General features: G+C 46.3%; 1 protein-coding gene across 14 annotated transcripts in view; it reads left to right on the forward strand.

The window, feature by feature from the left end:
* The first annotated feature begins 342 nt into the window (after positions 1 to 342).
* L3MBTL1 (L3MBTL histone methyl-lysine binding protein 1) overlaps positions 343 to 24,574 on the forward strand; it is a 42,313-nt gene continuing 18,081 nt past the window's right edge. For 9 of the 14 annotated variants that reach the window (XM_060618096.3, XM_060618087.3, XM_060618077.3 and 6 more), the window contains exons 1-7: positions 343 to 9,214; positions 14,850 to 15,015; positions 15,168 to 15,394; positions 15,716 to 15,857; positions 16,085 to 16,235; positions 16,399 to 16,528; positions 17,164 to 17,248. In XM_060618096.3, the coding sequence (XP_060474079.1) occupies positions 9,002 to 9,214; positions 14,850 to 15,015; positions 15,168 to 15,394; positions 15,716 to 15,857; positions 16,085 to 16,235; positions 16,399 to 16,528; positions 17,164 to 17,248 (1,114 nt within the window). In that variant the 5' untranslated portion in view covers positions 343 to 9,001. The remainder of the gene's footprint in view (positions 9,215 to 14,849; positions 15,016 to 15,167; positions 15,395 to 15,715; positions 15,858 to 16,084; positions 16,236 to 16,398; positions 16,529 to 17,163; positions 17,249 to 24,574) is intronic. The other 5 variants (XM_060618062.3, XM_078444058.2, XM_060618068.3 and 2 more) reach the window with 5 other exon arrangements.

The following is a 24,574-nucleotide window of genomic DNA, read 5'->3' on the forward strand; positions in this document are numbered from 1 at the left end:
CGCAAAAATAGAAATGAGCAACATCTTGATTCCCCTTTCTTTTTACCTGATAGTGTTGACTGACACGCCATAGTGCCTTTAAGGCCAATTTGAGTCCTACCAGTTCCTGTGATTTACGTTCCAGTCCTGTGTTGTTACTACCTTTCATCTTGGTATCTTCTTTTCCCCACTTTGTTAACCTACTTTATGCTTTATCTCCTCAATAAAATGCTTACTGAGGGTTGCTGGTTTTGGATTTATTGTGTATTCCCACTTAGTACCAAATATTTGGTAAATGATTTTTCAACTAGAGTTGCCAGTTGGCAAGCCATTCCTGACTTGAGTATGAGGAAAAGGGCTTTTCAGTTCCTCAGAGACCTGTTTTAGGATCGACATAGTGGATGGTTTATCTTGGGCGAGTCGTTGTGCTTTAATGTCATCCATGAAATTGGCAAGGACAAGCCATGAGTTGTGGAGATTAAAGATGATGATCAGGAAACCTGGCTGGCCCCATCAGTGGAGCATAGACTCTTGACCTTGGGGTTTATGGCTTGAGCCCCATGTTGGGTGTAGAGATTACTTAAAATCTTTTTTTAAAAAGAGGTTAATATCAGGAACATGTCATATGACATGTAATAGCCATAATAAGTACTATCTGCTGTTGTGAAGGACTAACCATATGAAACTTTTTTGTATTGTCTTGCTTTGTTTTCACATAAAATTTACCTGTTAATAGTGGTTTGAGCATTTTCTGTGACGTATTTTTCAGGTAAACCAGGAAGCTTTAATCACCTTTTCCAAAGTCCTTAACCTAATTTCCTTAATTTAGACTTGGAGCACTCTAAACTTCGGCAGTTTACATTTAGGAAACCTCAAATTTTTATTATTTACCTTGTTTTCAGAAGGCAGTTTTCTGACTTTATCCAATTTCAGTCCTATGGCTGTTGGATGTTTTGTTCTTAAGTTTTGACTTAATTTTAATTGCAAAATTAATATATACTTGGGAATATAAGGTATCTTTCCTTTAGAGCTCACTGGCTAAGGTAGCTGCCGTTAACAGTATCTGTCACTCCCCAGAATTATTTGATCATAAAACCTATTCTTCCCAATAAGCTGTTAGTCCTTACCGTATGTGGTGTTCTGCAGTTTGCTTTTACTAAGATCTGCTATTTTAAATGGCTGACTAGTATACTCCTGAGTGGATATATAGTAAGCATACTTGTTCAGTATCCTCATTGTTCTATTTAATCCCTTGGCTTGTGTAGTAGGAATGAAAAATACTATTTTTAATGTTCAATATCAAACGATAAAGTTTTTTTTACATGGTTTGGTACCTACTAATTACCAATTTACACATTAAATTTTGAACTTTTTGAGGCAATGACCACATCTTGAATAAGATGGATCTATGTATGTTTAACACCAGGTTTCCATTTGCCAAAAGGATGAGTTGATGCAATTGTGTAATTGATCTAGGTCCTCAATAGCTTGTTTAGATTTGCTTGGCTAGGTTACAGCAACCCTACAGATGGGCCCTCAGTATAGTACTTAAGTGATTAGGCTTTTATACTTGAATAGAAAGGAGTCAAAAATTGAGAGATCTAAAAAGGTTAACGTGGCAAATTTCACCTTTGACCCCATGGAAGAAGCCAGGAACACTAGTTTCTTGTGTATCCTTCTGGAGATGTAAATCTAAAAGAACTGGTATTTCCCGGGTAGTCTCATCAGAGCTCATTGGAATTTTGCAAAAGCAGGTGGTACTGAGTATTACAGCTCAGACACTAGGAAACTTAGTAATTAAGTTTTTATTTACTGTTGACACTCGTTTATACCCATTTTCAATATCATTTCTGAGGAAATCATGGAATTAACATGATTTATTAGCAGAGGCAGGCTTTACATCCTGGTTCAGTTCCTAACAGCCCTAAAGCGTTAAAGAAAAACAAAAAACAATGTCAGATAATTCCTCCTAGTGAAAAGCGCTCAGATTAAGGAAGGCTCAGAGAGTAGAGAATGAATAGACTTTTTAAGTAATAATTTTGATAAACAGAAAAATCTTGTACAAAAAACTGTATACCCTTTTCCCATCACTAATTATACTTTGTTTCATTTACAAAAATTTTTTTCCTGAATCATGAAAATAAATTAGAGACATCTTGCTGTTTTTTCCTTAAAAACTAATTCCTAGGAATGGGACATTCTCTGTTAAACTACAGTGCCTACCAAAAATAACATCAATAAAGTACTGTTGTCTAATCCGTGCTCCATAGATCTGTCTCATTAGTTGACCACTAATAATTCTTTGTCTTTTTTTTCTATTGGTTCAGGATCATTTGCCACGTTTTGTTGTCATGGCTTTTCAGTCTCCTTTAATCTGGACCACGTCCTCAGCCTTTTTCTTGGCCTTGTCATTTTTGAAAAGTAGAGGACAGTTATTTGTAGAATTGGCCTCAATTTGGGTTTGTCTGCTGTCTCCTCATTGCATTTTTACCAGGAATATCACAAGAATGAGATTATCTTCAGCTCATCATGTCCAGTCATCTTGTAATAACCTGTAAGGCAGTACTTCCTGTGAATAGACTGTCTTATAAATAAAGTTAAGAAAAGGGGTTTTTGTTTTTAGGGAGAGAAGGAGCTAATATTCAAGTTTAAGAGCTGCTGAAGGGGAGAGCTTGGATAGCATCAGAGAGTACACCATTACCACTGAAAGCTGGAGTGTGGTTCTCCTAGCCCAGGGCCAAAAAGGGAGCAGGAGGCTACTTTAAATAGAGGAGAGATTAATAGATTCCATAGAAAATAAGCTATGTTCTCTTGTGTAAAACCATGCCCTCTAGTATTGTTGTGGGGGTAAATGCTGTTATCAAAACATTGGCACAGTCACTCCATGGACTAAAATATTGTGTAGTCAAACCCTAATACTTTCTTTCCTAGCCAATTGAGGAAAAGGTAGGCAAAGCACAGTTGCTGATTATGGTGCCCAAGTATCTGATTAAGTGACCACTGCTACTTTTTAGCTATTCATGAACAGCCTTGAGTATACTATTTAAATATATTGCTGTTACTTTGATTTTATGAGCTTGCAAGCACCAGTTAGAGAATAGTATGGTGAACCAACTCCTGAATACTTAATTCAGCTTTAACAATGTATGTCTGTCCATTTCCTCCAGATAATTTTGAAGGAAATCCTAGATACTCCAGCTGAAGACTGTTCACTATATACGACTAAAGACCTAAGTCTCTTTGTTCTCTTGTCCCTTGCAGTATATTTTTTGAAGGCCACTATTGAGTAGTTTTTCAGTCTTGATTTTGCTGATTGCATGCTAATGATATTTAGCATGTTCTAGACTAGATCTAAGAACAATATGATGGGTCTCAAAGTGTGCCTGGCCCAGTAACATCAGCATCATATGGGAATTTGTTAAAAACAGAGTTTCTCAAGCCCCACCCTAGAATCAGAAACTAAGTGGAGTCCAGCCATAGGTGTTACAATAAGCCTTCCAAGTGATTCTGGTGCTTATTCAAACTTGAGACCCATTATTCTAGAGGTTTTATCAGATTCTGTTTTGTTTTCCTTCCCAAAACTACTTGGGTATCTTTTTGTCATTGGCAGCCATTGATGATCTTTTCCTGAATCTATTATTAAACCCACAAACCATGATTTTATATGCCTTTTTTTTTTTTTTTTTTTTTTTTTAAATCCATTGGAGTTCTCCTTATTGATGTTGCCTTGTTCTGTCTTTGGTTCATGAAAGTCAACTCAGGTTGCCTCATGAGTTCATTTGAAGCAACCCTAATAATATAATAATATCAGTTTCTTTTCTTTCTAATATGATGAGATTTCCAGGCTCCTCTCTCTAATCTCAGATCTGGAGGCAGCCATTTCTCCAGTGAGCTCTGGTTATCTTTATTTGGAAATGGTATTTTGTGAGTATAGTCTGGACTTTTGGGTGTTCATTGCTACTAGTTGGATCTTTCTCAGGCCCCACAGATCATAGTACTGTCTGCTCTTGGGAAGGTCTTCTGCAGGCTAAACATCCACTCAGCCCTTTTCAGTTCATCAGTTTTGAATTTGGTTTGTCAGTATCCTTACAGAATGGGTCCCACTAGTAGCAACAGCACTCTAGGTTTGCTTTAACCTCCTCAGAGCAAAGCAAGTAGTATGTGGACTCCCTGCCTTAATAGATGTTCAGCTGAATTCTGGGCCAGTTCTGGCAAAGGAGTGAGGAAACTTTAGTATTCCTGCAGAATCTCTTCACCTTCAGAGAAGGGTTTAAAGTAAATAATGTGTCCTCTTGTTCTGGGTGATAGGAGTAGAGGGAGAAGGAAATTCAGAGCCTAAATTTCAGTGTGATTGTAGCATACACAGCAGCATTATAATTGGGATGCACAAATAAGATCTTAAATTACAGCTTGTATCCACCTTTGCTATAGATGACATTCCGTTGCGGACCCAGCAGGAACTCAAGCCTGGATAGCTGTGGCTGTGATTATAGTAAGATGATCAGTATGATACCCGAGTCATAATAGTCTAAACTCACATTCAGTAAATACTTCTTAAAGGCCTTGCCAGATTCTTTTATAGGTGTGTGTGTGTGTGTATATCCCCATCCTCCCTTAATGAGCAGAGTACCTGCTGTCCTTTGATTTTGACCAGTGGAATTTTGGTAGGCATGACATGTTTAGTAGACTAGATACTGCCCTCCCCTTCCCCAAAGATGCCTGTCTTCTAACCCTGTAACTTGTGAATATGTTACCTAACATGGTAAAAGGAACTTTGTAGGTGTGACTAAATTAAGGTCTGGAAATGGGAAGCTTATCCTGGATTATCCAAGCGGGCTCAGTGTAATCACAATAGGCTGGAAGGTAAAAGGACCAGAAAAAGCTGATGCGAAAACAAGCAAAATCAGACACCAGAAGATGCTACGCTGTTGCTTTGAAAACAGAAGGAACCTCAAGACAAGAAAACAGTTCTCTAAAGCCTCTGGAGGGAGCACAGCCCTGCCCACAGCTTAACCTTGTGAAGGTCCTCTCCAGGCTAAACATCCCCTCAATCCATTTGGACTAATGAAACCCATTTTGGACTTCAGAGCTCCACAACTGCAAGGTAATAAATTTTTGTTTTAACAAGTCACCAAATTTATGGTAATTAGTTACTGTAGCTACAGGAAACATACAACATGACTAAAGGCTTAAATGCTTACACAAATGGACTTGGTCTTTTGCATCTCTACCATCACTATGAGAATAATATCCCTCTGTCAGCCTGCTGGTCCTAGGATATGAGACAGGTGTCAGGGGGTAAGGGAAGGTGCCTGTTAGCCTCAAGCCTACAGCTTGAGACCGCCCAGCCTAAATCCACCAACCTGTGTACGAAGAAGAAAAACTTAGGGGGTTAGTAATTTCATTTTGCCTGAACAAATAGACACTTTCCATTTGGCCCTCCCACACCACCACGCCTCCATTCTCTGTTCTGAGCCCCAGGAAGTTAATCTCTATTGGCTCCGTCCACATACTCTTTTGCCCTCTGATTTCTGATTAGGTTCAGCCATTAGGGAAAAGCAGTAGGAAAGGAGAGAGAGCGAAAAGATTGAGATTGAAACACCTATTTCCACAGCCTCCTCTCTGTAGGGTTCAGGCTGGTGGTAGTCCTCATCTGAAGGGCACAGTGTGCTACATATGGCCCTCTTGTTCTGAGTCCTGGTAACCACAGTCTCCCCTTTCTTTCCTAGCCCCAATGGTTTTACTCTAACAATTGTGATTTTCCAACAACCTGCCCATCCCTTTAAAAATAGATCCTTTGTTAAATTGTCTTCAGATTTACTCAGTTGGAGTGTGTGCCATGTTTCTTAACAGATAACAAATATTTCGTATTTCAATAAAGTATAAAACCTTACACTAACTTGATGATGTCGCTAAATAAAGCAAAGTTGAAAGGTTGACTTTTTTCATTTCCTGTCCAAAGCCAGGGAGAGGTTCTTGAGTTAATAAGTACGCCAAGGAACTTTATTTTTGCCTCTCAGTAGATAAGCTTTTCTAAGGGAGATGCCCACCTACTCTGCCACCCCCATACCTGGCCAACACTGTCCAAGTAGCTGGTTTGTACCAGAAAGCCAATGTGTTCCTTGAGTGGAAGAAGGGAGATTGGAAGGTAAGTTCCAACCTCATCCAAACAGCTGATTGTGGGATATGACGTGCTATGGACTGAATGTTTATATCTCTCCCAAATTCATGTAGAAACATCCCCAATGTGATGATATTTGGAGGTATGGATGCTGGGAGGTAATTAGGTCATGAAGGTGGCGCCCTCATGATTAGAATTAGCACCCGTATAAAAGATCCCTTGCTCCTCCTGCCGTGTGAGGACAGAGCAGGGAGATGACTGTTGGTGAAGCCAGGAAGCAGGCCTTCACTAGACATGAAATCTGCCAGTGCCTTGATCTTGGATTTTCTAGCCTCCAGAACTGTGAGAAATAAGCTTTTTTTGTAAGTCACCTAGTATAGTCTGTGGTGTTCTGTCATAGCCTAAATGGAGGTATCTGATAAATGACATCAGAAGATGCCCTGGAGCAGATAGAGTCAGAGTAAAGCAAAATAATGGCGTGTATAGACTTCGGTTCTTGGTCCACCTTTCCTAAGTGGTGTTTGTCCCCTTGACAAGGTAAATTCCTTGGGGAGAAAAATCCTTGGTACTGGGAAATAAAACCCCTTGAGACCCAGCGAGACCCAATTTGGGCTTTGATCATTTGTGTTGTTTTAAGCCACCAGTTTGTTCCTTGATAGAAAATGAATATGGCTTGGTTAGCTGATTCTTTTTTTGTTGGGTTCCTCAGGGTCATCATAAGACAAATTGTTGAGAACAGGGTTCAGATATTTACAGCGTGAGGGTAAAGGAAATGAAATAGCTGAAGCTCTGGGCTTCACTGAAACAAGTTTTTTCCTAGCGGTTACAAATAGAAGCTTCAGTTCCCAAACCCAAATATAAATTTTGTCAACGTCTGAAGTTTTGGGTAATAAAAACCCATGCTCTGGTGGAAGCAGGACCTGAAGCTAATCATATTTGGAAACTTGTGTCTCCCCTGCCTTTCCCACTATGGAGCCCACAATTACATTGTCTGGAGATGTGGTCTTTTCATGCGTTTTTCAGTACCTCCTCCCGGTATCACCTGGACCTAAGATCCCATCTCCTGCCACGAAGTGTGTGATGAAACCCCAGTCCTTAGCAGCTGGTCCCTGTCTATCCAATAACAGCCTCCAGGACAAGAAGGACACCAGGCCACCCCTTCCTTATTGCTCTGTTTCCCTCTTGTTTCTGACTCCTGTTCGTTCCCCTTATTGCAAATTCAACCATGAATTCACTCTTCTTCCTCCTTTGCTGGTTTCCTTTTTTTCTTGTAATATTTTACCTAGGATTTTGGCATGTTTATGCTAGAAAGGGCTCCCTGTTAGTAAAATCTTCTGTCAGAACCAGAGATGTTTGCACACTTACATAAAGGGCATGTTTTGATGATTTTCCTAAAACACAGTGACTGCACCAAGAGGGAACTAAATTTTGTAGGAACAGAAAGTTGTTGGCTGCTCACAACAGTTTTCTCCATGCTTCTATCAACATTTCAATCAAATTTGGGTCCACTGGGGTGGAAGGTTAACTTGGAGAAGATCTTGGGGCTATTAACATATAGAAGGGGGGCGTCACTTGAGGGAAAGATTGGACTAGCTCACTTGCTTTTGAGGGCATTCTGGCGTAGCACAACAAACGCTGGCTCTGTGAGAGAACCTTCCCCAAATCACATCAACTTGGGAGGAGCTCTGCATCCCCGAAGGTGTTCAAAGCAAGCAAGACCACCAAAAGTATCTGGACCAACCAAATACTGGTAATGGGCAGAATAATGTCTTAGCAACTCCTGTTCGTTCCTGCATCCTGCTGGCTCAGATTCCACTTGTCTGTCTGAATCACTGTCTGAAAGATGCATTTGTAATTGAGAAGCCATGTGTTTGTGTAGTTCCACCACTTTCTTGTAATCTGAATACCTAAAATAAACCTTTTGGAAAATCTAGAACAAGCAGTCTGGGTAGAGATGAGAGAAAAAAAGAGCGGATGGTTGTGTGTGTATTGGTGTGTATAAAGAGACTTACATTGTTATGGCAACCAGCATCCTCAACTGATGCAGTTCTGTTCCCAATAATATGAGATGTGATTAAAAATTGACATTGCAGCAAGGAAGAACACATGTAATGCGTTGGCGTGGCAACCAGAATAAAGTCTGGTTTATTTAAACCAGGTTTAAATCTGATGATCACAATTTGGGGAATTTGCTTACAATTAATTAGGAATCTTTTTCTCATTGGGACCAAGTCAGGAGGCTGGAGGTCTGACTGTGGTCATGATCTTAGTAGGCCAAATGGACAGCAGTGTCCTTTTTCTGTAAAACGAGGGATTAGGTTAAATCCTTTGGTATGGGAGAGGAGCCCCCGGCTCTAGGCTGGACCAAGAGTTGCCCTGTTTTCATCTGCATGCAGTATGTTATTACATCCACTTTCCAGTTAGATCAAGGGAACTGAAGCACAGGGAAGCAGTGACTTGCTCAAGGTAACACCAAAACAGGAACTATATGCCATGAAGTAGGTTAGTCTTTACAAATGGAGAAATTAGTGCCAGGATTAAATGATGTCCTCCAGGTCACACTAGCAGCCGTGGCAACAGGGTCATCCAAACGCAGGTTTGGTCAGTGCCGCCCTTTACGCCAGGCAGGGTCAGAATTGGAACCCACGCCCCCCTAGGCCTCTTCCTCTGGTCGCACGCCCCTTCACCCATTGTGAGGCCGTTGTCTGACGCTCCTTGGCTCCCCTTCTCCAGGTTGGGGGGTGGGGCGGTGCGGTAGGAGGGCGTTGGACACCGCAGCGCCCTAGCCGGGATGCGTGCGGGAGTGCAACCCCGTCTTTTGTCACTGGCCACTCCGCTAGGGCCCAGCAGGTCGCTCTCCGGCTCGGCGGGTCCCGCGCCCCCTGCACACCGTTGGCCGAGATGCGGAGGGTGGGGAGGCAGGATGAATCTCCACCGAGAAGGCGTGGGGAGAGGCCACTAGGCCCACGCGGCCGGGCCCGCGCCCCCTGCTCCCACTCGGCGCTCGCCCCGCGTCCTGCAGGGAGGCGGGCCCGCCCCTTCTGCGCGCAGGCGCGCGCCGCGTGGGGCTCGGACGGCGGCTCGGCACCGGGCGGCCACGGGCGGGCCTCGCAGGTAAGGGACCCCGCGGCGGGGGCTCGGCCCAGGGTATGGGGTGCCGCCCGCCCTGCCGCAGGTGCCCAGCGCGCGGTCCGGGCGCGCGGCTAGTGGCGAGCGCCTCCGGCGGGGGACGCGGGCTGGGGACGAGGGCGGGGGGAGCGGGGCGGAAGGGGTCCGGGCGGCGCGCTACCGGGGCTGGGGCCGGCCGCTGCGGGGCTGGGGGCCGCGACCGCGCGTGGGAGAGGCGGCGGCTCCGTCTTCAGCGAAATGCAGTCAATTAAGAGTTTTTCATTAATACGACGGAAGGTGTAGAGGGCGGGCTTTGGGGTTTCTTAGGAAATGGGTCATCTGGCAAACTTTCTTCTTCCTACCGTTGGTTTCCGATTTTTATAACGGGAAATGGGATTATTATTTTGCCATAAAGGGAAAGAATAAAAAGAATTCCGCCATTTTGGCGTTTTAAAAAGTAACCGTTGCGCGTGGCCGACGGGTCGGTGGCCGCCCCGCCCGCCGCCGTCTGTACCAGTCCTCCGAGGGAGGGCGGGCGGCGGTCCCGACTCCGGAGCCTCTTTCGCCCCTCCCGCGTCCCAGCCGCAGCTGCCGGGGGCAGGCCCCAAGTTTGTGGCGCCCGATCTCGCTGGGGCTGAGTGTGTGTGTGTTGAGGCGTGTGGGGATGTCTGGGGCGCTAATCCCACTCCCGACACCTAGAGCCAGGGCCTTTATTGAGCGTCTGTTGTATACGAAGCCTTGAAGGGCAAGCAGTGGGAAGAACCTTAGCAGAGAGGAAGGAAAAATAAACAGGGACATACTCATTCAATAAATGTTTGCCGAGCATATGCTATGTGCCAGAGACCGCGCTGTCCCAGGGACCCAATGACTGTTTTAGGTCGGGTTCCCTGAAACCAGACTCCGGGAGGGAGATGTAAGCGCAGACTTACTGGAGTGCCCTTGGGAGTATCACCTGTAGGACAGTGAAGACAGCAAAGTGGTGGGCAGAAGTTGAAGTGCCAACGTAGTCTCTGCAGAGGCCTCAACCTGTCCCAGGGATAGCTCTGGAAGGGACATGGCCCTGCTGAGATAACCCAAATTGAGGCAAGGGGCAAGGCCCTTCTACCCTTTATCAACTAGTCTGACAGGATGGCTGCTTCCAGGAGAGGGCACTTGGGCGAGGCAGCTCCCCTGGCTGAGGGCAATTCCCAGAGAAGCTGACTGCCCAGGGCTGCCTTCAGGGTAGCTGACTGCCTCTTTATCCCCTCCTCCCCTAGCCTCTGAGCAACGCTGGAGGAAATTGTATTCTAGCCCCTAAGGAATGAATGGCTAAACCATTGATGTATTTCAATATCATTGTTTCTAATATGTTGACCACTTTTTACTCCCAGCTCTCTCATTCATTCATTCAGTGACTGTTGAGTGCAACCTCTGTGTCAGGCTTTTTGCACATCAGCTGCTTTGTGCCATCTCAGAGACCCACAAGCTAATGCATAATTAGACTGTGGTGGAATGGAGCACAGTCAAGGAGATGATTAACTTTGTTTTGGGGTGGATTTGGGGAACACTTCAAGGAAGAGGTGTCACTCAAGCTGGATCTTGGAGGGTGATTAGGATTTTTCCAGACCTATGGGATACGGAAAGGTACCAAGCAGAAGGAACCATATATGCGCAGGACACAGAAGTGGGGTTCTGAAGTTGCAAGCAGGCTCTAGGGGTGAGAGTGGATGTTCCTGGCACCTGGCTCAGGCCCGGGAGCCATTTCAGACTGGTTGTGCTATTGTGTGTACCAGGTGGGACAGTGTTTATGAAAATGCCACATAGGCTGCAAGCACAAGGGGTGGCAGCGGGAGAGGAGGAACGAATTCAAATCACAGAGAAAGCAGTTTCGGGCCTCAGAACTCATGGTCTAGCTGGGGAGGAAGAACACAGAAGCAGTAGGTGCTTCTTGGCAGGAGCCCAAGGCTACTGTGTGTTGGGTCCCCACATCACAGATGCACTGGGTCCCCTTTCCTCCTGCATATTCAAGGATTTGTCTTCTAGACTGAGTCTTTCTTCCCTGCCCTGTCAGTTTTTTCCTCTCCATAGGCTCATTTTCCTCAGGTACAAACATGCTGTGACATCTCCTATTTAAAAACAAACCGACAAACACCCCACACCCCTTCCTTGAGACCACATCACTCTCCAAACACCATCCCCCAACTCCATGCTCTCCTTCACATCACAACCTCCTTAAGAGAGTTGGTAGTCCCGTTGTTTCCACTTCCTTTTCTCCTATTCTCCCACGAGGATCAATCCTTACTGTTAGTTTCCCCCACTAGAATGTGGATTCTGTGACAGGGGTTGTCTGTTTTGTTCATTGATAAATCTGCATTGCCTGGAACAGGAACTGGTACATAGTAGGTGCTCAATAAATATTGAGCTAATCCATGATCTCTCTCTAGAACCCACTCCGGCCAGGTTTTTATGTACACAGCTCCTTGGAAGTGGCTGTTGTCAAGGTTTCTAATGACTCCTTATTGCCCCAATGGTCCACTCCCTCACCTGACTTGATCTGGCCCCCTTTCCTGAAAACTTTGCTCATGTGTCCTCCAGAAGCTCAGACTCTTCTGGATTCCCCCTGACCTCATGAGAAGCTCTATTACTAGATCTTCTTCCTCCTCCCAACCTATAAATCTTGGTGAGCTCCAAAGCTCCTACCTTGTTCTTTGTACTCAGCTTTATGGTTTTCAACGCCAGCTATACATGATGGCTTTCAAATTTATATCTCCAGCCCAACCCTATCCCTTATTTCTACAATATATGCTTCATGAGAGCACTCTTTTTTGAGACTGTCTTCGCAGGGCACAGAACGGTGCTGACACCTAGTTGGCCCTCCAGTGTTTGCTGAAACGAGGGCAACAAACTGAATAGCAGGGCAGTCCCCTTAGCCTCCCTTCCTGGATACACCTAAAGCATGTGATAAGTTTGGAAACAGAATGAAATTCTTCCAGGAGTAACCATACTGACTCTTTTTTTTTTTTTTAATTTTTTTTGATGTCTGTTTATTTTTGAGAGAGAGAGAGAGAGAGAGACAGAGTGAGAGCAGAGGAGAGGCAGAGAGAGAGGGAGACAGAATCTGAAATAGGCTCCAAGCTCTGAGCTGTCAGCACAGAGCCCGACGTGGGGCTCGAACTCACAAACTACAAGACCATGACCATGACCAAGTCTGACGCTCAACAGACTGAACCACTCAGGCATCCTACCACATTGACTCTTAATGACTGCCAAGGTTTTGAGTAAGAAGATTGACTCTATTGAAAAGCACTTAAAATGGTACATCAGCTGTGCAAAACAAAATAAGGAGAATTGAAATTCAGGGAGTTCTATTTTATAATTTTAACACGGGACACACCTTGGTTTGAACGTTGCCTGAATTAATCAGGTTATGTATCTAGCCTTTGCCTACCTGATTACATACTCTATAATACAGAGGATGGACTCTATTTTAAGGAAGAAAATCTGGAAAATAAATGAATGCACAAGAATAGCAGGAGGGAGGCTGGGAGAGACAGTGAGCACTGTAAGCTGATTTTGCCAACAAGCTACCAAGCTTCCTGGAATTTCTGTTAAAAGGGAGTGGAGTTGGATTTGTCGAAGGTCTGCTCTGCTGCTACCAAGACTTTACGTATTTTGTCCGTTTAGTCTTCACCACAGCCATTTGAGGCATATACCGTTGCCACATTTTACACATGAAGAAACTGAGGCTCAAAGAGGGTAAGCTACTTAGAAGCACAGGTGTAAGTGGTGGAGCTGAGATTCATAGTCTTAAGTCAGTCTTAAGCCTAGGCTATGTTTTCCTTTAGCGTGTATGCCAGAAGCCATTGTCAATTACTGCTAACACCTTAAAGCAACCCAGTATCAATCACATATACAGAGCTTTTTATTAACAAGTTGAAATTACTGAAATACAACACTTTTTTAGCACCTACTGTGTGCAGGCACTATTCTGAGGACTGGCCATAGAGCAGTGGCCAGGACAGATAACAAATCTTTGCCTTCATGGAACTTCTATCTCAGTGGGGTTGACTGATCAAACACAAATAAGTAAATGAAGATCATTATTGATTGTAATGAAGGGTGTGAAGGAAATAAACACAGTAATGGGATAGGCAGTAGTGGAATGGGTGAGGGGTGTGCTGCTTTAAATTGAATGGCCAGGAAAGACCTCTTCTGAGGAGATGGCCACTGAGCCAAGGCCTGGAGGATGGGAGGTGGGCAGCCAAGCAAAGAGGATGGGGAAGAGCATTCTAAGCAGAGGGAACAGTAAGGATCAAGGGCTCTGTGGTGGGAATGTTTGTTAATCAACAGAAGGAAACCAGTGTTTGTTGAGGGTGGAGAACAGGGGAAGACTGATGGAGGATAAGGTCAGAGGGGAAGACAGGGGTCAGATTCTATAGGATAAAGCACTTGGATTTTGTTCTAAGGGCAGTGGAGAGCCATAGAAGAATTTTAGATAGGGAAATAATGTGATTCGGTTTACATTTTTAAAGCTTTCTCTTGCCTGGGAATAGACTGTAGGGGGCAGGCAAGGAAGGAGGGAAATGAGTTAGGAGGCAGTTTCTCAAGTCCAAGGAGAGCTGATAGCAGTTGGCACTAGTGTGGCAGCAAGGAAATGGAGAGAAGTTGTCAGACTTTGAGATGTGTTTTGTAGGTAGTGCCGACAGGCCAATTATAATATGTGTACAGTTTTGCTGTATAATACAGTAACTGTGGTCACTGTGGCTATTCCAATTTAAATGAAGATAAAAAAAATTCAGTTCTTCGTTCACACTAGCCACATTTCGAGTGCTCCGTAACCACATGTGGCTAGCGACTACTGTGTTGGACAATATAGGCCTAAGATATTTCTATCATCACAGAAGATTCTACTGGACAGTGCTGGTAAGGCACTAACAGTGGCCAAGATAGTTTAAGAGTTAAGTAAATGATAGATATTAAGTATATTTGTTATGTCATTAGGTGTTTTTTCCCCATATATTTACCTGTTCAACCACCTCTGTATTAAATGCCTCTTTTGCCCTTGCTTTATTTATAGCAAACTCATGCACTGTCTGGGCTCTCAGATACCTCTGTGCTCTTCACATGCATGCATTTGTTCAACAGATGTTACGGTGTGCACTCTGTGCTTGGGGTTGAAGGATTGTGGGCAGGGGTTATAAAGGACTGTGATCAGGAAAGATCATCTCCCAGGAAAATGGACCTTGTGAGTGAGAGAGAACCTGGTACTTGAGGGCTCTAAATTTCCAGAGGGAGAAGGGATTGATTCTAGTGGGGCCGGAGGTCAGGGTTGAGAGAGGGGAGTTTGGACTTAGCCTGGGCTATGGCGTGACAGCTGGCCAGACAGAACCTTGGCCCAAGACCTACTCCCCAGAGTCAGTTCAGAACATCACAGTTTACAGAGCACCCTCACGCATGCCCATCTCCCAGAGTCTGGGGGAGATGCAGGGCCTGGCCAGAGCCCTCATCTGGGTGACCTGGTTGGAGCCAGGAGCCAGAGTTTATGTTGGTCTCCTAAAACAGTCTGCTCTACCTAGGGTTGAGGATTTTCTCTGCAGGTTGCCAGCCTGAGGGTGACCAGCTGCTCCTCAAAGAAGCCCCCCTCCTGCCCTGATCGCCCTAGGGGTTGTCTTCAGCTTGTAGGCCTACCAGGATGGAGGGGAATGCCGAAATGGAGATGCTGAGGACACTGAAGGGGCCCTCCACAGGAGAGGTCAACGTGCACCTGGTGGCCAGAGACAGCTCAGGTTCTGGCTCTCACCTGCCCACTACTGCCTTCATCATCCCAGGTGGGCCAAGCCAGGGGTCTGGGGAGAAGGAGCATACCTGCTTAGGCAGGTATGGATCCTGAGAAAGACAAACCTTCACCTGCCCACACACATGCATGGGGCACGACCACCAGGCTTACCTGTGTCATGACAGTCCGTGTATTTGTTCACAGCCAGCTCGGCCACCCTTGGCCTGCCCAGCAGTGCCCTAGACGTGTCCTGTTTTCCGCGGGAACCGATCCATGTGGGCGCTCCGGAGCGAGTGGCGGGCAGTGTACCTGTCACGGCCACCGTTCTGCCGCAGTTAAGCGCCGGGCCTGTGGCCAGCTCCAGCGCCACCACAGTGCGGCTCCTGGAGTGGACGGAGGCCGCGGCCCCGCCTCCTGGGAGCGGCCTGCGGGTCAGTGTCTGTGGGGATTGGCGGGGCCCGGCGAGCCGCACCTGAGGGGCGGGGCCAGCGGGCCAGGGGCGGGGCTCGAGGCGAAGGAGGGGGAAGGGGCCTCGATGAAGGGTTCCAGGGTGCGGCTTTGAGTGCGGGACTCTCTAGGGGCATGGCTGGGGTGGAGGCGCTCGGAGTCTGGAGGGCTGCTGGGGGCGTGGCTTGGAGCCTGGCACCCGGAGCCGAGCCTTGCGGAGTAAGGCGGCTTGAGGGGACTGTGCCGAGTGGGGGACGGGTCGAGGGGGTACGGGAGTCCTGTCCTCAGACAGTCCTGCGCTCCAGTTCCGGATAAGCGAGTACGCACCGCTGAACATGGTAGGAGCAGAGCAGCCCCCGAGCCCAGAGCTGCGGCCAGAAGGTGTGGCCGAGTATGAAGATGGCGAGGCCCCGGCGGGAGGTGGCGATGCGGGCACCCAACAGCCCGGTAGGACCCCCACCCACCAAGTCCCCAGACTGGGGCCTTGCACGGGTGGGGCGAGGCCCGAGCTCCCCAAGGAGTTTCCATGGTTAGGGGTTGGGGTGAGGGTGCCCTGGTTCTGTGAGTGCACCCAGGGATTGGTCCTGAGGGGGCGTGGGCTCTGAGGTGGGCGGGGCCTGACAGGTGCGGCTGTGGTGGGTGGGAGGCCTGAGGCCCCTTTGGCCCCCCCGCAGCGGACCTCCCCCAGGACCCTCCAGAAGATCCCCCGCAGGACCCCCCAGAAGATGATGGGAACTGTCAGTGCCAGGAGTGTGGACCTCAGCAAAGCGCAGGTCCGGATCCTGGTTCTTCCAATGATGACTGCCCACCGCTGTTCCAAGAGCGGTAAGGGGGAGGGGATTGCAACCCTACTTGCTCTGCCTGTGGGGCAATGGGGGGGGGGGGGGGGGGGGAAGGGGGAGGCAAGCCCTCTTCCTGTTCAGGGCTTAAGAGAGGGACTGGGTGGTGCAGGGTGGGTGCTTCCTTCTCTCAGGCCTTCCTCCCTCAGGTCAGTCATAGTGGAGAACTCCGGCCAGAGCTCCAGCACCAGCGCTTCTGAACTCCTCAAACCCATGAAGAAGAGGAAGCGCAGGGAATACCACAGCCCATCAGAGGAGGAGTCGGAGCCAGAGGCCTTGGTAGGAAGAGGGCAGTGGGGAGGGAGAGCAGAGGCTAGAGACTGCCTCAGTTCACGACCCTCTCTGTTAATCCAGGCTGTGGGGCTGGGCCAGAGAAGACACATGATGGCTCACTCATCATATTTTTGGGGTCCCATTTTGATTCAGGTCCTGTACTTGGTTAGAGGAAAATGATTAAATCACCCTCCTGCTTTCTGCAGCTCCCATCTCAGTCTCATGTCAGGGCTAAGTCGCATTCACATAAAGCAGCACCCAAGTAGGTGTGTAGGCAGATGGAAAGCTCCATCACCGGAGCCCAGTCACAAGGCCAGAGGCCTGGGAGCACAGGGCTCTAGTTGCAGAGAAGCTGGAAGAGACAGAGCATGAAAGTTCCAGTGGGCAGGTAAAATCCACACAGAGCAGTTCTGAGGGGAATGAGGAAGATTGTCATCAGACTGCGTCGCTAGGGGCTGTATGGTCATGTGAGTGCACCTCAACCTCATAAGGGGTTGTCCGCTGGAGCTGTGTTCCAGCTGGTAGCCTAGCAGAAATTCCACTTGTTTGTGACTGAACACCGTGTGGCCAGGGAGCCAGGCAGGGGAATAGAGTCTGGGACTTCAACCCTTGAGGACAGGAATAAGGCTTGCCTTCCACAGGAGAAGCAAGAAGAAGGAAAGGATCCAGAGGGACAGCCCGCTGCTAGCACCCCGGAAAGTGAGGAGTGGAACAGCAGCCAGCCTGGTATGGTGGCCTGTGTGTGTATATATATTGGTGTGACGTGTGTATATGCTTTTGGAGGTGTGAGGCTGGGAGTATGGGTTAGGAATGTGATGGTGGGTGGTATATATATAGATGAGTATGAACTGGTGTATGTGAGACAGAGGGAGAAAAAACGAGCGAGAGAGACAATGATTCTGATTTATGCGCTGGTATGCGTATATCGGGGAGAACTGTATCATGTAGTTGTGTATTCTCCATTATCTAGTTGTGAATAGGCCTCACTGCCAGGCTCAGTATCCAAAGACTTAAACAGCTTTTAATGGCACCACATGGCATTGCTTCCCTTTGGTGGTGTGAGCAAGTTCATACCAGTCATTCCTCTGACCTTGCTATTTGGGCCTCCATTCTGGCCCTTTGGTTCCAAGAAAAGTGGAACAAAAGTCATTCATAGTCACCTCTGGCCCTCAGCCCTTTTCCATTCCCATGTGACAACAGTCTGCTAAGCTAAGTAACATTTATCACACTTCTTGTTTAATGTCTACCTTCCTCCCTCAAAGCTGTATTAATCATTGTATCCTCGGTACTTAGCTTAGCGACTGGTGTTGAGTAGACTCTCAATAAATGTTTATTCAGTGCATGCATGGATGAGTCGTATGTTGGTGGTTCCACTTGGACCATGGTTCAGTTGCATGATTTACTGTCTTTCCTGTCCCAGAGAGAGCCAGAGTCTGAGGTGAGTTCTTAAGACATTCTGCCTTGACAGATCAGTGCCAGCCAGAGGAACCCAGGCTGTGCCCAGGGTTCCAAACTCTGTAGTGCCTATTGGAAATTTTGCCCATCACATCCAAACCAAATTTTCACTGCTGTCTCTCACCCAAGGCTCTCACTTCAGAAGCCAAAAGCGTAGCTCTCATTGGTTTATGGCCTCTTAAGTCTTATTCAGAGGAAGGAGACAGTGTCTAACTCCTCAAGACAGTGGTTCAACTGTTCTGTCTTACTTAGGGAGCTAGATTCATGAATCAGCATTCTTTTAGCTGGGTCCTCTTGTCCAGTACAGAGTTATCTTTTGATTCATACTTCTCACCATACTTCTCACCATCTTCTGGATATTTTCCATTTTCTGTCTTTTTTTCCTTTTTTCAAGGAAAGATACTCTGTTAGTCAACAGAAGTTTGCATTTATGGCTAAATTTTTTCCCACTCATTTTTGGGGTCTTTTGGCAGAAGAATCTAGGGCTCAGGGTGGGGGTGGCAGGTTTGCTTGAGTGTCCTGTGTGTGTTTTGGAGAATCTGTGTTCTGTTTACACTGTTTGGCGGTTAGATGGCCAGCTGCTGGGCTCATGTTGTACAAGACTGACGTTATCTAGTCCTCACAGGATGTTCCAATAGTTTACGGTTTAGAACCGTGTAACTCATATGTGTACTCAGGCGCGCTCTCGCGCTCGCTCTCTCTCTCTCTCTCTCTCTCTCTCGCATATATCTGCTTTATCGTTGCAACAGCCACTTTGTTTGAAGAATCATTTTCTAACACATCATGGTAAAAGTCTTTACAGTATATTTAGTCATTAACAGTTATTCTGATATTCTCGTGTCCCCTCTCGTTCTGCCCACATCCAGATCAGGTGGGATTCTTTGGGGTCAACTTGTTACAGCCTTTTCACATCCAGAGCAGTCCTGCAAGCATCTTCTTCTGTTTCCTTATAGTTGCCTGAGACATACATTTTTTCCCATTCTTAATCAAGTTGTTTATCTTCTTATTATTGATTCTTTATATAGTCTGGGTATAAGTCCTTTATCAAACATATATGCTAAAAAAAATATTTTCTCCCAGTCTTTGGCTTGCTTTTTCCTTTCTAAATGATGTTTTCTGAGGAGCAGAATGTTTTCATTCTGATTGGTGTCCACTCTATCCAGTTTTCGCAGTTAGTGCTTCATATGTATTTTTACAAGGTACAGGTTTTTTTAGCGGTTTTATTGAGATGGAATTCATAAACCATGCAGTCCATCCATTTGAATTGTACAATTCAGTGGGTTTTCGTGTACTCACAGAGTTCTGTAACCACCACCGCAATCAATTTCAAAACATTTTTTTCATCACTCCAGAAAGAAACCCTGGGTCCCTTAGCTATCATTCCCCCCAAATCACCAATACTCCTGTAGTCCTAGGCAACCCCAGGTTTATTTTCTGTGGATGTGGATTTGCCTAGTCTGGACATTTCACATACATGGGATCACATAATATGGTGGCTCTTTGTGACTGGCTTCTTTCACTTAGCACAGTGTTTTAAAGGTTTATCCATGGGGTAGCGGCCATTAGTACCCCCATTCCTTTTTATTGCTGAGTAATATTCCATTGTGTGGTTATATCACACTTTGTTTATTTATTGATTGATGGATATGGGGTGCTTCCACTTTGGGGCTATTATGAGTAATGCTGATATGAATATCCATGTATAAGTTTTTGTGTGGATATGTTTTCATTCTTCTTGATTGTGTACCCAGGAGTGAATTGCTGGGTTATATGGTAACTCTGTGTTTAGCCTTTTAAGGAACTGCTAGACTGTTTTCCTAAGTGGCTGTGCCATTTTACATTCCCACCAGTTTGAGAGTTCCAGTTTATTCACACCCTTATCAATGCTTGTTATTGTCTCTTTTTTATTATAGCCATCCTCGTGGGTGTGAAGTAATATCTCATTGTGGTTTTGATTTGCATTTCACTGATGGCTAATGATGTTGAGCATCTTTTCATGTGCTTATTGGACATTTATGTATTTTCTTTAGATAAATATTTATTCAGATCCATGCCATTTTTTAATTTGGTATAGGGAACATATTTTATATTGAAATACAAAGAGTGTGCCGTAGAGTTGGGGAGCAAGTTGAGAATACGAGTGTGTGCTTTGGTACAAGTCATTTATCAGTAGGACTCTTACAACAGTGCCTTCGTAACTGAGGTCCCTAATCTAAATTTACGTGCAAAATTCTGTGAATTGTTTATTTTTCTGGGTAGATGGTCCATGACTTTCATGAGATTTTCAGAAAGGTCCATTTGTACTTGCTAGAAACTGAAGGCCAAGTGAAGAATAGACCATAGCATTATGGAGCCCAGCCTCTTTGGTTTGGTGTTCCCAGGCATAGATCCTTGCCAGGTACATGTTGACCTCAAGTGGCTGGCTCTTGATTAAGTTTTCTGTCTTGAAATGAACTGATTCTGAACTGGCTAACCATGCTGCAGAAGAGATAGGCAAATACTGGCTAACCATACCGCAGAAGAGATAGGCAAATAGATGTTTCTGTGGCAAATTTAAAACAAAAAGATCCAGCACATGGTTGGCACCCTGGTGACTGCTTGTGATTGGTTGTTCTTGAGCCATAGCATTCTGTTCTTTAGGTTTTCCTTCTCTCCTGTAGACCTTAGAGTGGAAAGTCTGGCTAGAACCATTAATCTGCGAATTACCTCCACCTAAACTACTGAAGCAGCGCTCAAGAAGCTTCCCAAGAGAGTCAGCACAAAGAGAGGAAATGGGAAGCAATTGGTGTATTTCTAGGGTTCCCACCATTGAGGAGCAGGGTTGGGGTGGGAGAAAGAACCACCGATGGCAAGAGAAGAGGAAGAAGATACAGCTAAGAGAGTGCAGCAAGAAGGTAGTGCTCAGATGGAAGGGGGCTTGGTAGCACAGGGACATCAAGACATTTGAGGAATGAGGGGTGCCTGCATGGCTCAGTTGGTTAAGCCTCAGATCATGATCTGACGGTTCATGAGTTCGAGCCCTGTGTTGGGCTCTGTGCTGACAGTGCAGAGCCTGCTTAGGATTCTCTCCCTTCCTCTCTCTCTGCCTCTCTCTCTCTCTCTCAAAAATACGTAAATAAACTTTAAAGAGAGAGAGAAGGCACCTGGGTGATTCAGTCAGTTAAGCGTTTGACTTTGGCTCAGGTCATGATCTCACAGTTTGTGAGTTCAAGTCCCACATCAGGCTCTCTGCTGTCAGCACAGAGCCCTCTTCGGAGCCTCTGTCCCCCTCTCTTTCTGCTCCTCCCCTGCTCTCTCTGTCTCTGTCTCTATCAAAAATAATGAATGAAAAAAAATTTTTTAAACAGGTAGTTATGGAATAGTATAATAACTGTTGTGGTTGAGGTATGTAGGTACAAAGGACTGTCACGGAACAAGTGCTGCCTCATAGAGCCAAGGAAGGCTGCACAGGGTAGGTGGGATGATGTTACTTCCCTCTGTGCGTCTATACATCCATACATCCCTGCATCCATACGTCCAGTCGTCCACATATCCGTGCATGCACACATACATCCTCCTAGTCATTCACTTAACAAACAATTGGTGATTATGTTTCTGTGAAAACCCTGTGCTAGTGCCGGAGCTGTGGGTGAGAAGAAGATAAGAGGATGGGACACAGTGGGGACAGCATCTATGAGGCAGAGGGATGAGGATGTGCAAAGGCACAGAGGCACACAGGGACGTGGAAATGCATGGTAAGCTAGTCACTGACAGCTTTGTGTGCTGCAGAAAGGTGTTTGGACTTTTGGTTGTAAATCAGAAGCCAATGTGGACATAAAGCAAAGAAAGAAATGATTTTTATTTTAGAGCTATTCTGGCAATAGACTGAATCTGAGGCAGAGAGATCAGTCCAAGGGCTCTTGAACCAGGCTCAAAGTGAGACCAACAGTGAGCATAGAGAAAGATGGGGATAGGTTCGAGAGACAGGTAGAAGTTGGAGTCAGCAGAACTCAGGGACTGAAGGAGGCTGGGCGTGAAAAAAGAGACATAAAGGATCCCTCTCATGTTCCTGGCTTATGTGACTGAATGGATACTCGTGCCATCGACCAGGATGGACTAGACTGAGAAGACCACAGCTTTGGCAGAGAAGTTATGAATTTGGTTTTGGACAGCTTAAGCTAGCTGAAGAAACTGCTAGTCAAGAGCATCTAGTCTAAGGAAGCAGGAATAAGCAAAGGAGCATTTCTGGAAGTCAAAAGAGGATGAGTACCACAGCTGGCCTATGCGGTACCTTGACACACATTGTAAACAGGTGCCCTTTCTGAACAGACCCAATTAGAAAAAGGCAACCTTTTTTCACAGTAGACTTAGCCACATGGCTCGGCAAGGAGCCTAGGCTGGATTTCAGCCCATTCACCCTCTTGGCTGGGCACCTGTGTACAGTGTGCATACTGTACAACTGTACGCAGAAGCGTTGGGACTCATCTGGTCTTGAGGATGTAGCTAACAGCTCAGCCTGTTGTTCACCATGGGAAAAGGATGCAGGAAACCAGAGGAGGCTGGGGCTTGGTCAGGGAGGAGACGTCGAGTCATTACTGAAGGGTTTAGTAGTCGGACCTCTCTCCACTTGATTCCATTTCTCATCTCTTTTCTCATCTGTGAAAAGGATTACCATGAGTCCTACCTATCTCCTTGAGACATTGTGTGAAGATTAAAGGGGACCACATATGTGAGGTCTCTGAGGCATCCCTGTACCCCCAGTTTCTGGCACCAGCCTTGGCACACAGGAAGCCCCACTCAGTGGTGAAGCCTTCACTCAGTGGTGAAGGAATGGTTAAGGGAAATGGAAATGGTGGTGATGGTAAACTGTAAAGTCGATATACCTGTTACGCATTGTGACTAGTGAGAGAATGCAGATAATAAAGGGTTAGGGAGGTAAGTGTCATGGTTGGGGGTTGGAAGGGTAAGACACAGAAGATGGGGAGGCCAGAGGTCTCTACTGTGGCCTGGGCAGCAGAGGGGGGGTGTCTTAGAGCTTGGCCACATTGGAGTGTGGCTGAGGGGAGAAGAACTTAGAGTTAGGAGCCCAGGAGGGGCAGAGCTTCCTGAGGTGAGAAGTCCCAACAAGTGGCTCATGTACGGTTTAGGAAGAGTGAGAAGTGAGAACATCTGGGGAGAAAGGCTCAGGGGTTGTGAAGGGCTGGTGATAATAGTGGTGATTTGGAAAAAGTGAAGAGGTATTATGCAGGATAACGTAGAACGGCAGTGGCAAGACGCGGGGAGACGATGCCAGGCCTGGCGTCCCAAAGCCTACTCTCTCCTCCCTTGGCATGCTCTGTAAGTCTGGATAAAGGCCAAGTGGGAGAACTGAGGATTTCTTGAGGGAACACAAGTGATGTGTTCAAGGGACAATCCAGGTTTCACTCAGGACAGAGGGTAGTGGGAAGAGATGTACTCTGGGTTGGTGTGTAGGTGTAGATCTCTGAGACAGTCTGATGGCTTGGTTGATCAGTTGATGAAGAAAAGACTTGCTTTGGCCCAGCTGGGTCAGATGGTGGGGATCTCAAGGCTCAGTACAGTGGCCAGGGAACTTAGGCAGCTCCTAGGGAGATGCTTCTAGCCACTGCGGTTCCAGCTAAAGAAGAAAAGCTTCTTCCTGAGTAACAAATCACTCCACATCTGAATGATCCAGGGCAGTAGCCAAGAGAGCCAGAGCATGGCAGAGCTAGAATCCAGATCAGACAGACTTCATGGAACCCTAGGAAGACCAGTAACACAAGACCAGCACTTTGCATTTCAAGAAGATCTTTTACTCACAGCATTTCATTTCCTTCTGCAAATGACTCCCTGTGGTAGATGAAGTTGTCTGCATATCTTAGATGACAAAATTGAGTCAGTGAAGTTTCTAGAAGAAGCTGGAGCTATTTACCCAAGGGATATGAATTGATTTTTGCAGGTTTTTGCCTCTTTCATTATCTGTAGCCTTCAGCTAAAGGCAGCTCAGGCTGACCTTGTGAGCCTACCTTACACATCGCCACCTATTCTAGTCTTTAAAGGATGTTTCTCTCTGTTCTGGAGGCCTGGTCTCCATCTTACACTAACCTGAAGGTCCCGTAGGGAAATTTCTCTCCCTCTCCCCAGGAGGGATCTCCTCTGGAGATTCCTAACCACAGCGTGTGTGTGTGTGTGTGTGTGTGTGTGTGTGTGTGTGTGTGTGCGCGCGCGCGCGCGCAGCGCGCGCACACGTGCGCACACAGGTGTGTGCACACATGGCATGTGTATATCAAGGAGGGCCATGGAATCAGTCTGTACTCTGTGGGCATACCAAGCACACATATAACATACTTGTGTATCTGTGTGTACCTGTGTGTGTTTAGAGGAAGAAGATTCGAAAAAAGAGAGTTTCTCATTTCTGTGTGACCTTGCTCCTCCATTTCTTCCTCCTTCCATGGTTTCTGTCTCATTTCTCTTTTTCCTCTTCTATCCCTGTGAGCTTAGGTGGCACTGTGATGAATTCCTCTGGCTCAGGACTTGTCACTGGGCTTTGTCAGAAAACTGAGTCCCTCTGTGGGACCTCAATTTAATTGCTAAATAATCCAAAGTACTTTTGCTGACAGT

The sequence above is a fragment of the Panthera onca genome, chromosome A3 (assembly GCF_046562875.1).
Source record: "Panthera onca isolate mPanOnc1 chromosome A3, mPanOnc1 haplotype 2, whole genome shotgun sequence".
In the NCBI taxonomy this organism is placed as follows: domain Eukaryota; kingdom Metazoa; phylum Chordata; class Mammalia; order Carnivora; family Felidae; genus Panthera; species Panthera onca.